The 23,730-nt window shown below is 41.6% G+C and overlaps 1 protein-coding gene across 1 annotated transcript in view; it reads right to left on the reverse strand.

Moving 5' to 3' along the window:
• LOC141108006 (interleukin-13 receptor subunit alpha-1-like) overlaps window positions 1-21,173 on the reverse strand; it is a 191,677-nt gene extending 170,504 nt beyond the window's left edge. Inside the window, exon 1 of the mRNA XM_073599156.1 lies at window positions 20,788-21,173. Coding sequence (XP_073455257.1) covers window positions 20,788-20,863 — 76 coding nt within the window. The 5' untranslated portion in view covers window positions 20,864-21,173. The remainder of the gene's footprint in view (window positions 1-20,787) is intronic.
• Between the last annotated feature and the right edge of the window lie 2,557 nt (window positions 21,174-23,730).

Raw genomic sequence — 23,730 nt, forward strand, 5'->3', positions numbered from 1 at the left:
GACAATTCTGCAACTGAGCAAATTTCAGTGTTTTTGATTTGATTACATTATTGAATACATTTTATTATTATTATATTATTATTTGTTATAATTATTGATAGTTATTTATTATATTATTATTTATGATTTTGTGTTTCAAACTTTATCATACCCGGGATGTCTACTAAACTCTTGTTTGGACAGATTTAATTGAGTTATTCCTAAGAATTACAGGCCTACAATATAAAACACCAAATTTCCATGCAAAATAATTGTACCGCTTTCAGCATCAAAAATCTGACATAATCATACCGTCAGGAAGGTTAAGCGGCGTTTTAAAAAAGGGAACAAAGCCCTTTGTTGCCATTCCATTATAGTTTATGGTTTGGGACATAAAAGCAAATATCACCTGCGCTGCTCTCTCCCTGCAATGTGCTTATTTACAGTCTTCCGTGTTCATCTGTATATATTCTGATTATCTTGGTTGCCATCACAACGGGGCAACGGGGCGAGCACTTCTGACGCCGACGCCCAACCTGAGAAGTTTCCTGCGCTGCTAGTTGTGCTTACTGCACATGCGTGAGAACGGGTGGTGCATGCTGGTTATTCAGCAGCACCTTATCCCTAAAGTTTATGCTTGTGGGCTTCGCCTGCCCACAAGAAAGAAGGGAATGCCTGAGCAGGAGGAGTATAATGTAAGTTTTTTAATAAAATACTAACAAAAGCGGCACTATTTACCAGCCTAACGATTGTAAAATAAGCATAATATGATACTAACAGATGGATTAAAAAAAAAAAAATTCATATATGTGGTTGGAACTCAGGAAACATGTAAATATATGTTAAATGTGTAAAAATATTAACAAACAAATACCAACAAACAAAACATTTTTTAAATATTATTGGTTAATAAAATAGAAATGAACAAAAAAAACATCAAGAAAAGAACAATTGAATGAATAAAGAGAATAAGGAGTTAATTATGGCTGATTAGAGTAAACTAAGGGTTAATAATGGGGTTAAACAGAGAAAACATTTTATTTAAAAAAAACAAAAAACTTTTTTACTTGGCAGGTTCCTAACTTTATCTGTAGAAAGAAGTTTATCCCTTTGATCCACAGATGAATGAACAGAATGATACAAATGTTACAATATGTTACATTGTATCTTTCTGTAGCATCTGAAAAAAACACTGTCAGACTTCTTTTTTTTTAACAGCTAGAGCTGCCCACATTCTCTGTGTACACAACAATACAGCTTTTATTAATCAGACTGCTGTGTACTGTTATGCCCTGTACACACGATAGGATTTTCCGACAACAAAACCGTGTTTTTTTTTTCGAAGCATGTTGGCTCAAACTTGTCTTGCATACACACGGTCACACAAATGTTGTCGGAAATTCTAAACGTCAAAAACGCTGTGACGTACAACACGTACGACGAGCCAAGAAAAATGAAGTTCAATAGCCAGTGTGGCTCTTCTGCTTGATTCCATCCATGCGTGGACTTTTGTGCGTTGGAATTGTGTACACACGCTCGGAATTTTCGACAACAAGTTTTGTTGTCGGAAAATTTGAGAACCTGCTCTCAAATATTTGTTGGCGGAAATTCCAACAACAAATATTCTATGGAGCATACACACGGTCGGACTTTCGGACAACAAGCTCACATCCAACATTTGTTGCCGGAATATCCTATCGTGTGTACAGGGCATTAAAGGGGAGAAGGGCAGAGGGACTGGACATGCTACACATGCCCAGTATACAATGATAACTTTTTTTGAGTGTGTGTAGCATGCCCAAAGCCTGCATATATATAAAAAAATAGAAAGCAACAGTAAAGGGCATTCACTGTACCAAAGACAGCATCATAGCATTTATCGGCGGTGAGCAAATATAGCTGCACCCATGTACATATATGAATACAAACTATATGTATAAAGAAAGTTTTTAGATTTCTTTAGAAAAAAAATAAGGCTAAAGCTGGGTACACAACATGATAAAATCGAGGGAACGATCGTCCTGCTTTTTACTTGTTGTTTCACAGTAAGTTGGAACCGAGGGAGGAAATAATGTACGAAAATTCTCATACGACAAAGGCTTTTTTTCGTTGTTGTTTATAGTTTCTGATCATGCGCAGTCTTTGGTATCTGATTTATCTCGTACGAAAACCCTACACATTAAACGGAAATCTTTCATTCTGTTCGCGTACAAGAAAAATGTTGATGTTTGTCCCTTTGAAAATTTTCGTTTGCAAAGTCTCAATCAGATGTCGAAAGTTATGTACACACTATACTTTAATCAAACGGTCAAGCCTTGTATGGAATTTTTCTTCCAGTTTTCTCATAGTGTGTACCTAACTTAAGGTTCAGATGAAGTCAGCTTAAAGGTGTCACTTAAGGATAAGCGAAACAGAATGGTGTTTCATTTATCTCAAATGTAACAACTTTCTTTGCTTAACCTATCTTACAAATGCAGTAGTATTAGTATATTTTCTGGCATTGCACAACCACTGATAAGATGTTAGAAATAATAGCCTCCTATCTCCCCAGGATCTTTGCTGTTCCTGTTCATAAATGAGGCTGCCTCTAGATATCCAAAATAACCACAGCAGAGGCTGCTAGAAAGGGTCGAGTGCAAAAGCATAGATAGAGTTGAGCATAAAACATTTTTTAGGCATTTTTCTAGAAATGGAAAAAATCTTCTATTGCAGAGCAAATGTCCCCCTGATAAATAACAGGACTTTTCAGGCAACAAGAAAAAAGGGGGTCTAAGTAAACATTAAAAAGTTAAATTTTATTGATATATAGGAAAAAATATATAAAATTATTCAGGTGCAGACACCACCAAAAATATAGTAAGTTAAAAACAACAACAAGTATACAAAAACTGTATCGTTAATGCGTGGTAGACATTCAGCCCGATGCGTTTCAGGACACCTTGGGTCCCTTCATCAGGGTCATTCAAGATGAGGCAGAGTTACCATAGCATATCGGACTGAATGTCAGGCTGAATGTCTACCACGCATTAACGATACAGTTTTTGTATACTTGTTGTTGTTTTTAACTTACTATATTTTCGGTGGTGTCTGCACCTGAATAATTTTATATATTTTTTCCTATATACCAATAAAATTTAACTTTTTAATGTTTACTTAGACCCCCTTTTTTCTTGTTGCCTGAAAAGTCCTATTATTTATCTGGGGGACATTTGCTCCTTTATATATTGTATTTGGGATTGGCAACCTCCAGCCCCCCCTGTTTTCGGTGGATCTCTTTAATCAAATCTTCTATTGCATTTAGACTGCATAACTTTAAAGGCTAAGCTTGTCTATTTGAAAAAAAATACTAAATGCACATGTTTTTGCAGGGGAACAGGAAGCCTCTATTTGGTAGGATAATCCTCTCCTTGGACAAGAAAGCCTAAACTTGATTCACACATTGTAAACACCCCCTGCGTCTGCCATTTGGTACAATATGTAACATATAAAATACAAGATATTGGTAAGTCTAACTGGTTTGTCATATAGGATTTCTAATATATGCCTTGGAGCCCCCCTGAACAACCTATTTTAATTCTAATTTTCCCAATAGCTTGCAAACGTAATGGGCAGGGAATTTAGGGTTTGCTGGGGATTTTGGGACATGCCTCTGCTCCAACTAGCAGGTAGTGGTTATTTTATGCAAAGTGATGTGAGGATACAGGGGCACACCAAACCCTCATTTTCAGCAATCGGTGGTAACTACCAACATCTGCTGATATCTGTTTACTCAAACAGAATTTTGTTGTGTGCATTATTGTATTATAAGTCATCGTTGTTTTATATCAATATAGAGCTCTTAAAATAGAGCTCATAAATGAAGCACTGTTGTTTCATCTTCTCCACCATGCTGCTTTTGAAAAACAAAAAACAGAGAAAAGGATAAACAGGACTGAGTACAAATGAATGCATTGGACAGAGTGGGGAAAGGTTAAACCCTTTTCAGTTTTTCTGTTGAGGCTTTATGGGGGTTATTTACTAAAGGCAAATTCACTTTGCACCACAAGTACACTGCAAATGCACTTGGAAGTGCAGTCGCTGTAGATCTGACGGGGACATGCAAGGAAAATTTTAAAAAACAGCATTTTTGCTTGTACATGATTGGATGATAAAATCAACAGAGCTTCCCCTGATTTTAGATCTTCCCCTCAGATTTTGCAGTGCACTTGTAGTGCAGAGTGGATTTGCCTTTAGTAAATCAACCCCATAGTGATGGAATTATTCTTTTATTGATGGATATTTCTTTGCAGCATAAACCATTTCAGTAGTTTAATAACTGTGCGGTTTACTAAATAATGCAAACCACAGAACAGCATAGAAGGTTGATTGGCTGGGTTGTACTTCAAGCGTTTTATTATCCTTTAAGAGACACTGGGGGTTATTTACTTAAAGCAAATCCACTTTGCACTTGAAGGGCACTTGCAGTGCACTTGCAGTGCACTTATTAGTGCAGTTGCTGTAGATCGCTGTAGATGGGGAAGTTCTAAAATAACGGGAAGCTCTGCTGATTTTATCAACCAATCATGTGCAAGCAAAAATGCTGTTTTTTATTTTCCTTGCATGTCCCCCTCAAATCTACAGCGACTGCACTTCCAAGCGCACTTGTAGTGCAAAATGGATTTTCCTTTAGTAAATAACCCCTACTGTCACTTTGCACATCCAGTGGGGGAGCTCTGGAAAGCTAAGTATACGGGGATTGGTGGGTGCAGACTGTCATTTTTCTGCAGAATTTTCCCATTTTCATTTTTATTGAAAGGTTGATCTGAATTTGTACTGGCTAAACTAGCAGAAAATGTGAGACCAAAAGTCTTTTGCTCAAGTGAGCAGAACTGGAAGGAGCCTTGAGCAGTGTATTCTCCCCAAAAAATATTTCATCCTGTTGCTGCTCATCTATTTCAACAAACCTGGACTGATTCACACCACAGAAACGCAGTCCAGATGCGTTCTGGATGCGTTTCTCCATGTGTGTTTCTTATGTGTTTACATGTGTTTTCTCCCCTCTTTTTTCACAAACTTTCCTGGGGTTTCTTTTTTGCTGTAATGCATTTTTGTTGCATTCTGGTGCGTTTTCAATGCATTTTTTTCAGTGTTTCAGTAGAGTTCTGTGCAGAAAAAAATGTAGCATGTTCTACTTTTGTTTTCTGCACTGGAATGCTCTGAAACTGACTGCACCACCGGTGTGAACTAGGTCATTGGACCCCATGTTGAGAACACCTGATGTATAGGGATGCTGATGGAGACACCTGTTGTAAAGGGGGACTCAGTTTGGACCACCTTATGTAAAGGGGTGCACCTGCTGTAAAGGGGGACTCTGATTGAGACATCTGGTGGAAAAGGGGGCTCTGATGAGGACACCTTATGTTAAATGGTTTTATTTTCTTTTACTTCAAATGTGGATGAGATTGTCCTACTGTGGTGGGCACAGTGAGGCTGCATATGATGGGCACAGTGAGGCTGCAATTGATGAGCATAGTGAAGCTGCAATTGATTGGCACAGTGAGGCTGCAAATGATTGGCACAGTAAGGCTACATATGACGGCACAGTGAGGCTGCAATTGATTGGCACAGTGAGGCTGCATATGGTGGGCACAGTGAGGCTGCAATTCATGGGCACAGTGAGGCTGTAATTGATTGGCACAGTGAGGCTGCATTTGATGGGCACAGTTGTATCTAGCAGTAATGATATATAATCACCTGATAAATGGCTATATACCATTTTGCATTACTAAGAGTTTAATTTTTCAGCTTGTTTGCGCCGCCACTGTTCATGTGTATTTGATGCAGAAAAAAACTGTACTGGACTGCATCTGGTGTAAACTAGCCCAAAGTGATTATAAAGGTTGTACTGTAAAAAGAAAAAATAAACAAACATGTTGTACTTACTGCTCTGTGCAACGGTTTTGCACAGAACAGCCCTGATCCTCTTCTTTTTGGCTCCTCACCGCTGCCTAGTCCCCCCAGTAGCAAGCCTCTTGAGCCACACTCCTCTGAATGGACAGGAGTGAGAGAGAGACCTGGGAGAGATGCTGCTCTCATGCACATCACTGGATCAAGATGGGGCTCAAGTAAGTATAATGCCCCGTACACACGGTAGGATTTTCCGACGGAAAATGTGTGATAGGACCTTGTTGTCGGAAATTCCGACCGTGTGTAGGCTCCATCACACTCAAAGTTTGAGAGCAGGCTTATAAAATTTTCCGACAACAAAATCCGTTGTCGGAAATTCCGATCGTGTGTACACAAATCCGACGGACAAAGTGCCACGCATGCTCAGAATAAATAAAGAGATGAAAGCTATTGGCCACTGCCCCGTTTATAGTCCCGACGTACGTGTTTTACGTCACCGCGTTTAGAACAATCGGATTTTCCGACAACTTTGTGTGACCGTGTGTATGCAAGACAAGTTTGAGCCAACATCCGTCGGAAAAAATCCTAGGATTTTGTTGTCGGAATGTCCGAACAAAGTCCGACCGTGTGTACGGGGCATAAGAGGGAGCTGGGAAGCTGCATCCAGAAGGTTTTTACATAAATGTATTAAATGCATTAAGATAAAAATAAAACCTTCAGCTTTAGAACCACTTTAAGGCCTAAACACAGACCTGTTTTAAAGACCTGAAAGTTAAAGTAAACAATCCTCATACCTTGTACAACAACTCATTCCTTTAAAAATAGAAATGAAAGGCAAAACATTTGTGCATAGATATAAGAAAAACATTATAAACACCTATCTTTCCCCTTGTGTATAAGTGATCACATAACATTTGTTCTCAGCTGCATAAGGACCTTTGAGAGCTGGCGGAGGAGAAACAGCAGCACACTGGTATCCCCAGTGAATAATTGTGCAGGTGGGGGGGTTGTGACAGGTCAAGTCAGATCATTGGAGGAGAGCAGGCTGAGCTCTCAGTACAGCTAAGGAACTGACCACGATGTGCTCTCATGCCTAATGTGGTTAATTTTTAATCAGAAACCAGGGGGACTGGCAGGAACACCAGGGATTTCACACAAATGAAGCAATACAAAGAGAACAGGATACTTTTTCATACAAGTACATGGTACAGCGGGCACATATCTTATTTTCCCTATATTTCTTGCAATAAAGGTGCATGTTGTTTTCTTTAAAAACCTAAATTACACCAAGCTGAGTAACAGCTATCTAAACACAGAGCAAGTTCACAGCTTGAATTGCATCATGAAAGGAAATTGTTGTTACATCAGACATTTTGGCTGTGACAAAATGAGGAAGAGAAGAAGATGAGATGAGTAGATTAACCTATCTTCTATACCTTTAATACGCACTTACAATACAAATACTGTGTTTAAACTGTGCTACCTGCCAACAGATGTGTACATCTGTTCGGCCAGTCTTGTGATCCAACCATCCCTGTCAAACAGCATAGGCATTTCAAGGCCCTCACCTTTTTTTCCATTAGAGTTAAAGTAAACCTTTTTGAATGTAAAATAGATTGAAGTATTCACATGTGATGCTAACAAGTAGGCAGGTCTGCCTATGGGCAAGAAAACCCAAGCAGCAGATTAGTTGACATAATCCATATTATATACTGTAGATGTACAGTTCTTAGAGAGTGAGGTGTTTTTATTGCAAGTTAGACCATAGCTGCATTCGCCCACAGTTTTTTGCCGGGCGACTGATATTTCTTTGCTGAGAGCATGCTCACTTTCAAGGACAGCTCTCGATCCAAAGCTGCCAGGACTGGCTTCCCATCATGTGACTATAATGACAGATAGTCACAGTGGTCACATGATAGCTGAACCTTCCCACCCCTGGGCACACTGGACTCCTAGCATATAGTGCAATGACATGTGTGACAATGTGCTGTATGCTGGGTGTCCAGTGCACCCCTGTGCCTTTAAGGGGGGGGGGGGTAAATGTGTGCTAACGAATCCCCTGCTTTTAACACATACTTTTAGGATAATTTGGTTTAGTGCAGACTGGTCGGTAAGTTGAGCTGGGAATCTCTTTGGTTTTGCTGGACATGCATTGCCCTTCCATGTGCTCCTTGGTCTGGGCAGTGGCCATTTTCTTGTACTATCATAAAGGCCGCACTTGCAACTGGGTCCTGGCATTCCACCACCGTAAGCTATGAATAAGCATTGGTTGATGTGAAACGCGTTAGGAGCTATCCCACTTCATCTACTTGTGATGTGACCTGTTTTGCATTTATTTATTTTTTATTACAATAAATGTGCTTTTTTCTACACGGAAGTGCGGCCGTCCCGATTTTTTCTTCCTTCTTTTCCAAGATTTGTGCAGAGCCAGCACCTGTGAGGCTGGGTGAGGGCGTTCACCACTAGAAAGGAGTAAGTGTCCTGTGAGCGGCTTTTTTCTTCTCTACCGTGGGGGGGGGGGGGGGGTGGGGGGGTGGCTGGGGGGTGTGGTGGGTGCTGCATTACAGTAAGGCTCAGTTCACACTGCTGTGACCCCAAAGTTGTGTGGCTTGCTTTTGATTTGTTTGGGACTTTTGTGGTTTAACACACTCAAATCACACCAAAGTCGCAGAGGGGTAGTGCAGGAACCTTTTTTTGTCGCTGCTACTTGAGTCACATTGATTAGGATGGCACTCATTGAAATGAATGTGTTTAACCTGCCATGCGACTTTATGTGCTGCAGTGTGAAACGAGGCTTATAAAAGGCCCCATGACAGGAGTAAAGAGCCCCTGGATCGGTGGGAAGGGCCCCAGGCCTGGACAGAAGTGCTCTAGGTCTAGAGGAAAGGGCCCTGGGACCGATGGAAAGGGCCTGGCGGTCAGGGGGGCCCTTCATGGTTTCTTGCACTAGGACTCTGGATTTGAGAAAAATTGTTCATAAGGATTAGCAACAAATAAACAAACTGCAAGAAACGTTACTTGTTTAATTCCAGCCTTCAATTAAAAGAATACTCACATTTGTTATGTGTAAAAATGTAGTTCATAATTTGCCTCTAAACAGTTCATAGCTTCATGTACATTTTCAGGATTTAGTAATACGTTTCTATGGTTCCTTTCCTTTACCCCATCATAACACACAGCTGGGTGCCCCCCCCCCCCTTCCATCTCTGATGGATGCAACCTACAGATCTGCAGGGGTGGGGTAGACCCCCAGCTGCATGTAATAAGGGGGCTAAGGAGGGGGCTAGGGGAATTTTTGCTAAATTCTCAATATGTATTTTAATGCTCTATGTTGACCACAATCTTAGGTCAGAAGTTTGCATTAAAAGCAGAACTAAATGTTCTCAATCTAAATTAACTATTTTTAATCCTTAAGCTACTAGCCTTACTAAATAGGTAGGAAAGTATATCATATTTACTTGTTTTAACCCTTTTTTAAAGCGGTAGTAAACTGCATTTTTTTTAAAACCCAGTAAGAAAATTGCATAATGTGCTAAGGTATCAAATACCTTAGAACAAAGCCTTCCAGTGGCGCGATGTCACCACTAAAGGTGGTCTTCCTTACGAATTTAGCCTGAGGTTCTGAGGCTAATTTAATACAGATAAGGCACCAAGTGAGTTTAATTACCACCTTAATCAGCCACAGAACCTGTGTACTGTATTTTTCGCTCCATAAGACGCACCTGACCATAAGAAGCACCTAGGTTTTAGAGGAGGAAAACAAGAAAAAAAATATTCTGAACCAAATGCTGTACTAAAATATTTACCAGTGCCCATGAAATGCAGCCTGACCAGTGCCAATTAAATGCAGCCTGAGCCTGACCTGTGTCATACAATGCAGCCTGAGCCTGACCTGTGTCATACAATGCAGCCTGAGCATGACCTGTGTCATGCAATGCAGCCTGAGCATCTCAACAAAATAAAGCATGGAGACATGAATAGGTGGTGGGTTTGCTTTGAATATAATGAATTAACCACTTATGGAGCGCCCGCCGTCGTTAGAAGAGGAAGAGGAATATCGTTGTTATGGCAGTGGGCAGTCCACTTTCAGATAAAAGTGTTCTCTGCGGTGGATTCGCCGCAAGATCACTTTTATACGTAGCGGTAGAGGGCACCCCCCCTCCTGCCACGCTCTGGTGCCCTCCGCCACTTACCGGAGCAGTTGGTAGCAGCGGAAGAGATCCGGTTCTTCTCCCTGTTAGTCATGCAGATGAGTGAGGGGAAGATGGCCCCTACCCGTCTCCATATCATTGCAGGGTGGAAGCGACGTCAAAACGTCACTTCCGCCCATAGCTCTTAAAGGGACATGTTTTTTTTTTTAAATGACATTTAATTATTTAATTTTTTGGACCCCAGATCGTATATTTAAAGTGGTTGTAAACCCACTTTTTGGACTTCTACCTGTAGGTAAGCCTAGAATAAGGCTTACCTATAGGTAGTGGAAATATCTCCTAAACATGCGCCGTTTAGGAGATATTTCACTTGTAGTCCGCCAGAAATTCCAACAGCGCATGCGCGGGGAAGAAACAAAACTAAGTGCCGTTTCTTCCCTAGCCTATGCTGTTAATCGCGGCTCCCGTGCGCATGTGCGGGAGTGACATCACGCGGCTCCGGCGAATCAGAGCCGGAGTCCGCGGCCCGGAAGGAAGAGGGCCAGAAGATGGACGCTGCCCACACAGGGGACATCGCTGGATTCTTTTGCAGGTAAGTGGCACATAATGGGCTAGTATGCGATGCATACTAGCCTATTATGCTTTTCATTTGCAGGCTGCAGCAGCGAGCAAAAGATGAAGTAAAACCAATCAGGGTTTACTTCCTCTTTAAGAGGTCCTGTCATGCTTTTTTTCTATTACAAGGGATGTTTACATTCCTTGTAATAGGAATAAAAGTGACACGATTTTTTTTTTAAGAACAGTGTAAAAATAAAAAATAAAAGGTAAAATAAATAAGAAAAAAAAAATGTAAACATGCGCCGTACCACCGAGCTCGCGTGCAGAAGTGAGCACATACGTGAGTAGCGCCCGCATATGAAAGCTGTGTTTAAACCACACATGTGTGGCATTGCCGCGATCGTTATGCCCCGTACACACGGTCGGACATTGATCGGACATTCCGACGGATGTTGGCTCAAACTTGTCTTGCATACACACGGTCACACAAAGTTGTCGGAAAATCCAATCATTCTGAACGCGGTGACGTAAAACACATACGTCGGGACTGTAAACGGGGCAGTAGCCAATAGCTTTCATCTCTTTATTTATTCTGAGCATGCGTGGCACTTTGTGCGTCGGATTTGTGTACACACGATCGGAAATTCCGGCAACGGATTTTGTTGTCGGAAAATTTTATAGCCTGCTCTCAAACTTTGTGTGTCTGAAAATCCGATGGAAAATGTGTGATGGAGCCTCCACACGGTCGGAATTTCCGACAACAAGGTCCTATCACACATTTTCCGTCGGAAAATCTGACCGTGTGTACGGGGCATTAGAGCGAGAGCAATAATTCTAGCCCTAGCCCTCCTCTGTAACTCAAAACATGCAACCTGTAGAATTTTTTAAATGTCGCGTATGGAGATTTTTAAGGGTAAAAGTTTGTCCACGATTCCATTCCACGAGCGGGCGCAGGTTTTAAGTGTGACATGTTGGGTATCAATTTACTTGGCATAACATTATCTTTCACAATATTAAAAAAATGGGCTAGATTTACTGTTGTCTTATTTTTTAATTCAAAAAAGTGTATTTTTTCAAAAAAAAGTGTGCTTGTAAGACCGAAAATATTGCAACAACAGCCATTTTATTCTCTAGGGTGTTAGAAAAAATATATATATAATGTTTGGGGGTTCTAAGTAATTTTCTAGCAAAAAAAAACCTGTAAACACAAAATCTCAGAAAGAGGCTCAGTCAGTGTTTTCAGTTTGTTGTGCTTAGATACAGTTTGGTCCAGTTTAAGGAATGGCTGATTTTATCAGTCACATACACTACTAACTGCAAAGCAAAACACACAAAATAGTTTCACTTTCATGAAGACCATGTAGATACATCAGCAGTCAGGAAGAAAATGATGTAAAGAACTCTGTCCTCTTACTGGAAACAAGAATAAACCTTTAAGTACTGGGCTTCTCCCAACAGATTTGAGCATTTGTGAAATGCCAATGAATCATTAACCGTCCACCCTTGTCCCTGTATTCTGGTAATTACTTCTCATAATCATACTGCATTCCTCATAAAATAAACAATGTCTGAGAGGGACATAAAGGTGAAGGCATATTGCTAGAGATGTAGGAAGTGACTCAAAGATGAACTTTACAGAGATATAAAACATCTTGAGACCTTGTCTCCTGATGTCTTGGAAGCAGTAGCACACAGGATGTGAAAGGGCAGCACCAGAAGCTAATAAGTCCCTGCTAAATGCACATATACTGCAAGGAAACACACTGACAGAAGTAGAGAGTGTAGTGTGAAGAGTCGTGCTGCCGCTCCCTTATTGTCCAATCAGTGGGTAGTGGGCAGAAAGATGATATCACTATAAGCTGAAATCCGGGCTGAAGAAAAAGTCACCCATGCAGTGGGGCCCCCTGAACTGCAAAGGTTAAATGCTTGCCTAGGGGGAGAGGAATAAAGTAAAACCCCCTAATCTCTCTTCTGCAGGATTCTTCCTCTTCATTAGACCTCTCACCCCAGCAGCTCCTCTTCACTGGTTGAGTGGTCACAGCTCTCCGATGTCATCACTTACAATATGACAAGTGGTTCAACATTGTATGTAATGATTTAGAGGGCCCGAGTGGAGAAGAGTGCTGGAGGAGCAAGAAATCAGGTAAGTAGTTGACCCTATTCACCATCCCGTAGAGAAAGTTTACATTTAAGATGGGTTCACACTTATGCGAATAGGATGTGGGTTTCCCCATGACAGGAGAGTGTGACCGTCTCTCAATGGAGCCGGTTCACACAACTCCGGGGCGGCCGCGGTCCACATTTGGAAAGGGTCCTGCGTATCTTTGGTTCCAATTCAGGTGTGAATTCAGGCCAAAATTCAGACCTGATTCGCACCTGATACCGTGAACAGGGACCCCCTGCTGTGACCCGCGACCGTAGCATGTGTGAACCCAGTTTTAAGTATTGCAGTGCAATAGGGGGCCCCATTGTAACAGGTAACTTTTTCTTCAGCTCAGGTTCAAGCTTTAGGGCTCATTCTCACATGGGGCAGCTCTTGCTGGCCCCCGAAAAGAGATCTGTGGTGGATTGCTTTTCGGAGGGTGTTTGGCAGGTGGTGAGGAAGTGATATGTCACCTCATCACCACTTGTTTTAGGCTAAACCACCCGCATTGTATGCTGTTGCAAAGTGGTAGTGACATGGCCCCAAACACTGAAGCCAGTTGTGTTTCTCATTCTAATATTCTCTGAAATATTGCCTGTGCCATGTGCAAGAAACACAGGGAAAGGCAGGGGGAGATTAGAGAGCTGAATGCATGGCTTAAGATCTGGTGTAAGAAGGAAGGGTTTGGGTTTCTGGAGCACTGGGCTGACTTTTCATTGGGGTGCAACCTATATGCTAAAGATGGTTTGCACCTGAATGGAAGGGGGTCCGCTGTGCTGGGGGAGAGATTTATGGGAAGGTTGGAGGAGTATTTAAACTAGGATTGAGGGGGGGGAGGGTGAACTGGGCAGACAGGTCAGTTAGGGGCCAGACATTTATGGAGGGTGGCATGGGGATAGATGGGGGGGGGGGGGGTTATGGCAGGTGACAAGAAAGTTCCCATGTTGCAAACAACCATTGGAAATTATAGTGCCATTTGTACTACTAAAAAAGATATGCAAAACACCAGAGTAAAATGTAATAATGCATTAAAGTATTTGTTCACAAATGCCAGAAGTCTGCCAAGCAAAATAGGTGAGTTGGAAGCTCTAGTGCACGAGGAGAGCTATGATGTAATCGGTATTGCTGAAACTTGGCTTCATTCCTCACATGACTGGGCTATTAATATTCCTGGCTATGCACACTTTCGGAAAGACAGGGTAAAAAGGAAAGGTGGCGATGTCTGTCTCTATGTGAGAAGTGATCTCAAAGCGAGTGTGAATGAGGACGCAATTGATGGAGAGTGTGATGTGGCTGAAGCATTATGCGTGGAACTGCATATAGATGTGCGTAGTTCAAAGTTAATCATTGGCGTTTGTTATAGACCACCCAATGTTAATGAGGAGGTGGAGACTCAGCTCTTTGCACAGATGGAAAGGGCTGCAAGGGTTGGGGCAGTGATAATAATGGGGGATTTTAACTACCCGGAAATTGACTAGAGTAGTGGCACTGCTGGATCAGTTAAAGGGCAAAAATGTATAAACCTATTGCAGGACAATTTTATGGTCCAGTTTATTGAGGCCCCAACTAGGATTGGTGATCTGTTGGACCTGGTAATCTCAAACCATGCAGAGCTTATTACTAATGTTCATATAAAGGAACATCTGGGTAGCAGTGACCATAACATGATTTCAATTGATGTTAGCTCTAAGCAAAAAACACATACAGGAAAGATAAAAACACTTACCTTTAAGAGAGCTAATTTTCCAAGGATGAGAGTTGCTCTCCAGGACTTAGATTGGGAGGGAATATTGGCATAGATGAACACAGAACAAAAATGGGAATTCTTTAAAAAGACTGTTTGTCAACTCACTGCAAAGTATATTCCCATGGGCAATAAGTTTAAAAGGCTAAAAATAAAACCTATGTGGCTCTCGGCCAAAGTTTAAAAAGCTATAAACTATAAGAAAGGAGCTTTTAAAAAATATAAAAATGAAGGAACACTATTGTCGTTTAAATGTTACAAAGAATATGACAGAATATGTAAAAAGGAAATCAAGGACGCAAAAATTCAAAATGAACGACAGATTGCAAAAGATAGCAGGACAAACCTCAAAAAATTCTTCAAATATATTAATAGTAAAAAGGTCAGGTCTGAGCATGTAGGCCCTTTACAAAATAATCTAGAGTGGGTGACTGGGGACAAAGAAAAGGCAAATTTATTAAAACATTCTTCACTTCTGTGTATACAAAGGAGCATGGGGGAGCTCAAATCCATAATGGGGGTGGTATTGACACAGCCCCAAATGATCCACAATGGCTCAAAAGTGATATAGACCAAAAATATTTAGACAGACTAAAGGTCGATAAAGCACCTGGACCAGATGGCATCCACCCATGGATCCTAAAAGAATTGAGCTCTGTCATTTCAAAGCCATTGTTTCTAATTTTTAGGGACTCATTAATGACGGGAATAGTACCACTGGATTCGCATAGGGCCAATGTGGTGCCTATATTTAAAAAGGGAACAGTCTTTACCAAGTAACTATAGGCCTGTTAGTTTAACTTCTATAGTCGGGAAAATACTGGAGAGTTTAATAAAAGACCACATAGACGAGTTCTTGCTGAAAAAAAATATTTTAAGCAACAGACATAATGGATTCATGAAAGACAGAAGTTGTAAAACAAATCTGATTTCTTTTTATGAAGAGGTAAGTAAAACTTTGGACAGAGGGGTGGCTGTGGACGTGGTATACTTGGATTTTGCAAAAGCATTTGGCACAGTTCCCCACACACAGCTAATGTGTAAGGTAAAGTATAGAGGCTTGAAAATATCAGTTTGTAAATGGATAGAAAACTGGCTAAAAGACAGAGAGTAATTCAGAGAGTAGTGGTTAATGATTCTTACTCTGAATGGTCTATGGTTATCAGTGGTGTACCCCAAGGTTCAGTGTTGGGACCCTTACGTTTTAATACCTTTATAAATTATAAAGGGTCTGGGATTAAAAGTATAATTTCTGTCTTTGCAGATGACACTAAGCTATGCAATAGAATAACATCCTTACCGGATGTCTCTAATTTACAAGCCAACCTCAGTGCACTGTCTAATTGAGCGAATATGTGGCAGATGAGGTTTAATGTTGATAAATGTAAAGTTATGCACTTGGGGGCTAAGAATATGCATGCATCATACATACTAGGGGGAGGACAACTGGGGGAATCTGTAGTAGTGAAGGATCTGGGAGTTTTGGTAGATCATAAGCTCAATAATAACATGCAATGCCAAGCTGCGGTTTCCAAAGCGAGAAAAGTCCTTTCTTGCATTAAGAGAGGTATGGACTCCAGAGAGAGAGATATCATTTTTCCCCTGTACAAATCATTAGTAAGACCTCATCTGGAATATGCATTTCAGTTTTGGGCACCAGTTCTCAAAAAGGATATCGGGGAACTGGAGAAAGTACAGAGAAGGGCAACCAAATTGATAAGAGGCAGAGGAGCTCAGCTATGAGGAACGATTAGAGGAACTGAATTTATTCTCTTTTGAGAAGAGGAGATTAAGGGGAAATATGATCAACATGTACAAATATATAAGGGGTCCATATAGTGAACTTGGTGTTGAGTTATTCACTTTACAGTCAACACAGAGGACAAGGGGGCACTCTTTACGCCTAGAGGAAAAGAGATTTCATCTCCAAATATGGAAAGGTTTCTTCACAGTAAGAGCTGTGAAAATGTGGAACAGACTCCCTCCAGATGTGGTTCTGGCCCGCTCAGTGGATTGCTTTAAGAAAGGCCTGGAATGAACAATTTACTCCGGAGGACTGGGAGACCATGCTAGCAAACCTTCGGAAGGCCACTAAATCACTAGCGGTTAGGGAAACAGCCGATAAGGTCCTAACTAGATGGTACTACACACCCTCCAGACTTCATATAATGTACCCAGGGACATCGGGACTGTGCTTCAGAGGATGTCAGATGCTGGGCACATTCAAACACATATTTTGGGATTGTAGAATTCTATCCCCGATATGGGAAAGGGTGACTGCGGTTGCCTCTGCAATCTCCGGAACCCCTCTGAGGCTCACGCTCCTGATGTGTTTACTTGGAGCAACGATCCCAGGAATCCTCCGCAGAGAGGAATGTCTCATACACACGATATGTATATCCACCCTATGGGTTGTTGCCCTTCACTGGAAATCCCCAGTTGTCCCCCTAACTTCCATCCAAGATTGAATTGATATGATAATGATTATGGAGAGGATATTGTATACTCTACAGGACAGAATGCACTTATTTGATCGTAGATGGGAGCCTTGGAAATCCCATAAGCACATCCTATTGACACATAACTAGGCACTAAGCGAAGTACCTTGACCATGGATAGATAATAACTTCATGTATGGGTTTTTTCTTATGATGTACTCTGTACGCTTTCGAAGTATTATTTTGTCACAACCTTTTATGTTATTATGGTTTGAATATCATTTTTATGATGTACATTGATACCAGACTGTATGTTTTATTCTTTTTTTTCTATTTCTTTTAAACAATAAAAAATCGTTTGTTATAAAAAAAAAGAAAGGCCTGGATACTTTCCTAAATGCACACAATATAACTGGGTACTAACATTTATAGGTAAAGTTGATCCAGGGAAAATCTGATTGCCTCTTGGGGGTCAGGAAGAAATTTTTTCCCCTGCTGTAGCAAATTGGATCATGCTTTGCTGGGGTTTTTCGCCTTCCTCGGGATCAACTGTGGGTATAGGATTGCGTATATGGGACTGTTTAATATTATTTTTTATTTATTCATTTATTTTTATGGTTGAACTAGATGGACTTCTGTCTTTTTTCATCCTGACTAACTATGTAACTGTGGGGTTGATTTACTAAAGGCAAATCCACTTTGCACTACAAGTGCACTGCAAGTGTACTTGGAAGTGCAGTCACTGTAGATCTGAGGAGAAGATCTGAAATGAGGGGACGCTCTACTGATTTTATCATCCAATCATGTGCAAGCTAAAATTCTTTTTTTATTTTCCTTGCATATCACCCTCAGATCTACAGCGACTGCACTTGAAAGGGTAGATTTGCCTTTCGTAAATAACCCTCTATGTAACCCACCAAATACAACATGCAGTTTAATTTTTGCTGCAGCCACAAAGCAAAGGCTGCATGTCCGTTTTTAGGTGGGTGGTCAGAAGGTGATAAAACTACTTATACCACTCCATCCCCTTCCCCCAGCTCCCTATTTGAATGAGCCCCTTAAGCTGAATTCAAGGCCATTATTTAAAAACAAAAATTACATACATATAAGAGAGCTGTTTCACCTTCCAAAGGATTTATATTACTGTTCATCCAGACATGAGTTTTAGGCTGGGTTCACACTTGTGTTTCCCCGCATTCAAATCTCATAGCAAGAGATTGTGACCAGCTCTCTATAATGAGAATTACACAGGAGTCCTGTGCGTCTTTTGGTCCATTTCAGGCCCGAATTCAGCCCAAAATTTGGGCTGAAATCGAACCTTAAATGGTGAATAGTGATGCACTGGACCCCCTGCTGTGAGCCGCTGCGTGTTTTAGTGTGACCCAGCCTTAAAGGAGTTGTACAGGCAGAAGGTTTTTTTATCTAAATGCATTCTATGCATTCAGATAAAAAACCTTCTGTGTGTAGCAGCCCCCCTAATTACTTACCTGAGCCCCATCTTTCTCCAGCAATGTCCACGATCCCCTCAGCCATCCATGACACTCCTCCTGATTAGCTGAGACAGACCAGCAGCACCATTGGCTCCCGCAGCTGTCAATCAAAGTCAGTCAGCCAATCAGGGGGAGAGGGGCAGGGCCAGGTCGGGGGTCCATGCCTGAATGGATACAGGGAGCTCTGACTCTGCTTGGTTGCCCCCTGTAGCAGACTTCTGGCTGAGGGGCTGACTCAAAGGAGGGAGTAGCTAGGAGCAGCAAAGCGGGACCCAAGAAAAGGAGGATCCAGGCTGCTCTGTGCAAAACCACTGCACAGAGCAGGTAAGTATAACATGTTTGTTTTTGTTTTTTTTAAAACGAGCCTTTACAATCACTTTAAAGAGCTCTGCCACACAGGACCCATTTACACTGTTGCATTTTAATGCATGCATTGCATCATGCTAAAAACTCATGCGTCCAACGTCTCCATAATAAAAATAGTGTCTGTGCCCATCTCAGCCCTGGGCAGGGCAGGGCAGTGCAGTGCGCTCCATAGGGGTTGATTTACTAAAGGCAAATCCACTTTGCACTACAAGTGCACTTGGAAATGCACTTGGAAGTGCAGTCGCTGTAGATCCCTGTAGGATAATCACACACTGATTGAAATTCCGGCCGTCCCTGCTGACCCTGAAGTCAATCGTGTGATCAAGTTCTGTTGAAGGGTCATGCTGGAAAATGTTTTTTATCATCATCTGCAGCCTGTGATAAGTGTATTCTGATAGCAGCTGACTTGCTGTCAGAATATGATGTTCCGGGAGGGGGGGAATCCTCTATTCATCTTGCTTATATAGAAGGAGGAATCTTTTATTTATTTATTTATTTATTTATTTATGTATTTATTTATTTTGTCTAGCCTGCCAGCTGAACAAAGCAAAAAAGAAAAACTGTGTATGGCCAGCATAAAGGATAAGTTCACCTTTGGACACCTTACATGTTTCATCCATATAAAGGCCCCTTTTACACAGGCCAGATCTGTTTTTCTCAGGAGGGGATCTGTTTGCTGATCCCTGCTGAGTTGAGCGGAGCAGATGACAGGGTCCGCTTACGCAGAGCAGACATTGCCACAGCCTGCTCTGCTCTATGGGCAGTCGGATGTAAATGGGCCAGCAGTCTGTTTACACCCAACTACCTTTCGATCTGGCCAGACAGAGGGGAATGGATCCCCTTCCGTTTGCTTTTGCCGGATTGGTGGTAGGTGGGTTTAAATGGACACAAGTCCGTTTACATCTGCTCCTTCATAGACAAGGATGGCGGGTCCGATCAGGTCCGCCTGAAAAACAGACAGGAGGACCTGATCTAACTGCTTGTGTGATTGGGGACTTAGGGTGGAACATATTACATGTTCCAGCTCTTCTTCCCTCCTCCCTGTGACAGTGGATCGTCTCCCTGCACCCGCTGTCAACATTTAAACACAGGGGCTCTACACACACAGCTGCATCATTCATTCACAGAATTCTGTGAATGAATGAACTACAAGTACCATTGGCCACCACGGTTGAAGGCTTATAGTTCTCAATGAACTGCGAGGGCTCTGGTGAGCACTCTCGTAGTCCATTGATTCTTCCTGTCATTCAGAAACTGCCTGCCCGTATCGGAGGTACCGGCAGCCGGTGAGTGCACTGAGAGTCTGCAAGATCCTTACAGGCTGCAGAGTAAAATAGGATACACACGATAAGAAAATCAGAAGAAAAAAAGATTGTTTCGATTTTCGTATAGTATGTACACAACTTTTGACAAACGATTGAGACTTTCCAAATTAAAATTTTTAGAAGGGAAAAACTCCAACATTTTTCTCGGACATGAACAGAGCGATTTTCGTTCAATGTGTACTGTTTTCGTACGAGAAAAATCAGATACGAAAGACTGTGCATAATCAGAAACAATAAACAACAATGATCGTTTGCCTGATTTTCCTATAGTGTGTACCTGCTTTAAAAAAATAATAAATGCACAAATGTAGCCTTTAGCTACTACTGTACTAGTTATGACATCATGACCTGGATAATTGAAAACCTTCACAGACAACACAAGCAGTATAATAGACTCAAAAAAAGTGTATTTCACTGCACTTAGGATTCCAAAAAAAAAAAATCGCCTATAGTGTTTTATAATTTTAGTGCTGCTACTTAAATAATAAATGAAAAAGTTTTTTTGGGGACATTAATATTAGTGTACCAACCAGTGCAATTGATTATTGATTAGCATAACAGACTATATCAGAAATTGAATACTTAATAGGTCACTGACATTCTCATTTTGTTTCCCAAAGAATTAACTTTTATTGTCAATCAGAGATACCGTATGACACTAGAAAAACACAATCATACTAAAGTCTCCTCCAGTAATTTGTACTTACCATTCCTAGAAGCTGTGGAAGTCACAAAACACAGCGTTAAAATGATCAGTCCTTGGTGACAGAGAGATGTTTCCATTTCTGGGTTGAATTCAGCTTAGAAGTCAATATCTGTGTCCTAAACAACTTAGCAGTGCTGTGATCTTTACTGTTTTAGAAGCTTTTGCCCAGAAAGAATAAGGAAACTAAATTTCCAGGAAAACACGCTTCCTCCTACAGTGTGTCCACCCCTTTCCTCCCACTGAGTGTAATATGGCCTTCTACAGAAAAAACTATGCCAGACGTGGAGAAAACCTCAACACAACTATTCTCCTCTCTTTGCTGGGCAATGACATCTGAGCGCAAAGTGACACAGGCTGCGTGTACACAGTGTGTTTAAAACCACACGTTTTAGATATTATTCATTGTGGAAACACCCATTGAATAATTTCCTCGCTGTTCCATTCTGGTAGTGAGAGTTTATTGTTACATAAATGATAACAAACCCCAGAGGGAAGGCAAAACTTCCGTCTTCGAAAACAAAAGTTTAAACTTGCATTAAGTACTACATGCAACTGAAATAAAGTGCACTTGTCACTCATCAAATATTGTACTTTAGTTAAGTGCAATCAGTGCAAATCTCCAACATTTTAAGATTCACTCTGCCAAATAAACATAATCAATATATTAAAATAAAATAATCAATATACAATGCTTGCAAAATAAATTAAAGTGGAACTAATGACAAACTTTTTTCATTTAGAGCATTGGTCTGAAAATTGCAGCCCGGGGACAGATGTTGACCTTTGCTTTCCTTTATCCAGCCCTTAGGGACACTATCCCTCCCACTGATATGAGGGACTATCCCTGTCACTGATACCAACATGGGGCATAATTCTTGCCACTGACACCAACAGTTGGACACTATTCCTCTCACTGACACCAATGATTGGACTCAGAGCATATCAAAATGTTCACTCTCCTTCTGTGCAGTTCGGTAAGTCCCAAAGTGTTATCAGACTCTTACAGTATCTCACAAAAGTGAGTATACCCATTACTTTTGTAAATATTTTATTATATCTATTCATGTGACAACACTGAAGAAATTACACTTTGCTACAAAAAAGTAGTGGTAGTAGTAGTAGTGTAAAGTAGTGAATGTACAGCTTGTATAACAGTGTAAATTTGCTGTCCTCTCAAAATAACTCAACACACAGCCATTAATGTCTATACCGCTGGCAACAAAAGTGAGTACACCCCTAAGTGAAAATGGCCCAAAGTATCAATATTTTGTGTGGCCACCATTATTTTGCAGCACTGCCTTAACCCTCGTGGGCATGGAGTTCACCAGAGCTTCACAGGTTGCCACTGGAGTCCTCTTCCACTCCTCCATGACGACATCACGGAGCTGGTAGATGTGAGAGACCTTGTGCTCCTCCACCTTCTGTTTGAGGCAGCCCCACAGATGCTCAATAGGGTTTATGTCTACAGACATGCTTGGTCAGTCCATCACCTTTACCCTCAGCTTCTTTAGCAAGGCAATGGTCTTCTTGGAGGTGTGTTGGGGGTCATCATCATGTTGGAATACTGCCCTGCGGCCCAGTCCCAAAGGGAGGGGATCATGCTCTGCTTCAGTCCTAAGACTCCCTGGCCAATCGGGTCTCAGGACCCGATTCCTGATTGGCCAGGAGGAGAATCAGGAAGACAATAGCGAATATTAACTGGGTGGGCTTAGGGTTGCAGCTCAGTATCTCTGACTACATCTATGTAAGAAAGAGACAATCCCACATAGCATAAAACTGGAGAGCATAATTTATTTAAAAATGCAGAATAACACTCACGTTTGGTAAAAGACAAAGCGCTTGAATAAAACAATCATCCTGGGGTAACAAAAAGTTCACTTCCTGGTTTGAAGAACGCAAAGACGTCATGATCAGGGCTCAGCGTTCATGTATAATAATATCTGACTCAATATATATACACACGTGTCTACTCTAAATCTAGGTTGTTCAAAGGTCAAGGTAATCTAGGAGAGCACCGATGTGGGAACATGATTGGTTTGGAGTGGATGCACAGTGATGGTGACAATCTTTAGAAAATATTAGGAATGCAGGGACATCATTGTTTTTACAGAGACTTTATTGAAAGACTATGATACAGTAACAGAGGGGAAATGGAGCGCTGACAGATGCTGCTAGTGGGTAGATAAGGGGCAGTAGCATGGGGGATAGGATATGTCCAGGGGGTATTAAACAGTTAAAAACAGTTAAAGATGGTTAAGGCTTCTATGATGAGCAGCAGCCGGCTTGTCAGAGTAGAAGGGACTCTGTGGTATGAAAAAGCAAAAAGAAAAGCAGCGCTGCTCTAAGGGTAGTAAGTAGTTAAAAACACTATTTTATTACAAATTGTACACTCACATTTGTGTGATAAGAAATAGGCATAGGTAGGTTCTCCTGGGCAATGCAGAGTCACATCACGAAACAGCTGGGCTATGGCAGGGCCAGCCTTGGCCACTTGCGGTGGAGTCCGTAGCTTCCGATGGCTTGGGGTTCCCTCAGACAGCGCGTCAGCAGGTTCCTAGGAAGATGACGTCAGGTGGAGGAGAGCGGGGGGCGTGGCCGAAGCGTGCTCGCGTTCGGAGCATGCGGGCTCCTTCCTCAGGCATCCCTGCCTGAGAAAGGAGCCCGCATGCTCTGAACACGAGCACGCTACAGCCACGCCCCCCGCTCTTCTCCACCTGACGTCATCTTCCTAGGAACCTGCTGACGCGCTGTCTGAGGGAACCCCAAGCCATCGGAAGCTACGGACTCCACCACAAGTGACCAAGGCTGGCCCCGCCACAGCCCAGCTGTTTCATGATGTGACTCTGCGTTGCCCAGGAGAACCTACCTATGCCTATTTCTTATCACACAAATGTGAGTGTACAATTTGTAATAAAATAGTGTTTTTAACTACTTACTACTCTTA

The sequence above is a fragment of the Aquarana catesbeiana genome, linkage group LG09 (assembly GCF_042186555.1).
Source record: "Aquarana catesbeiana isolate 2022-GZ linkage group LG09, ASM4218655v1, whole genome shotgun sequence".
Classification (NCBI taxonomy): Eukaryota; Metazoa; Chordata; class Amphibia; order Anura; family Ranidae; genus Aquarana; species Aquarana catesbeiana.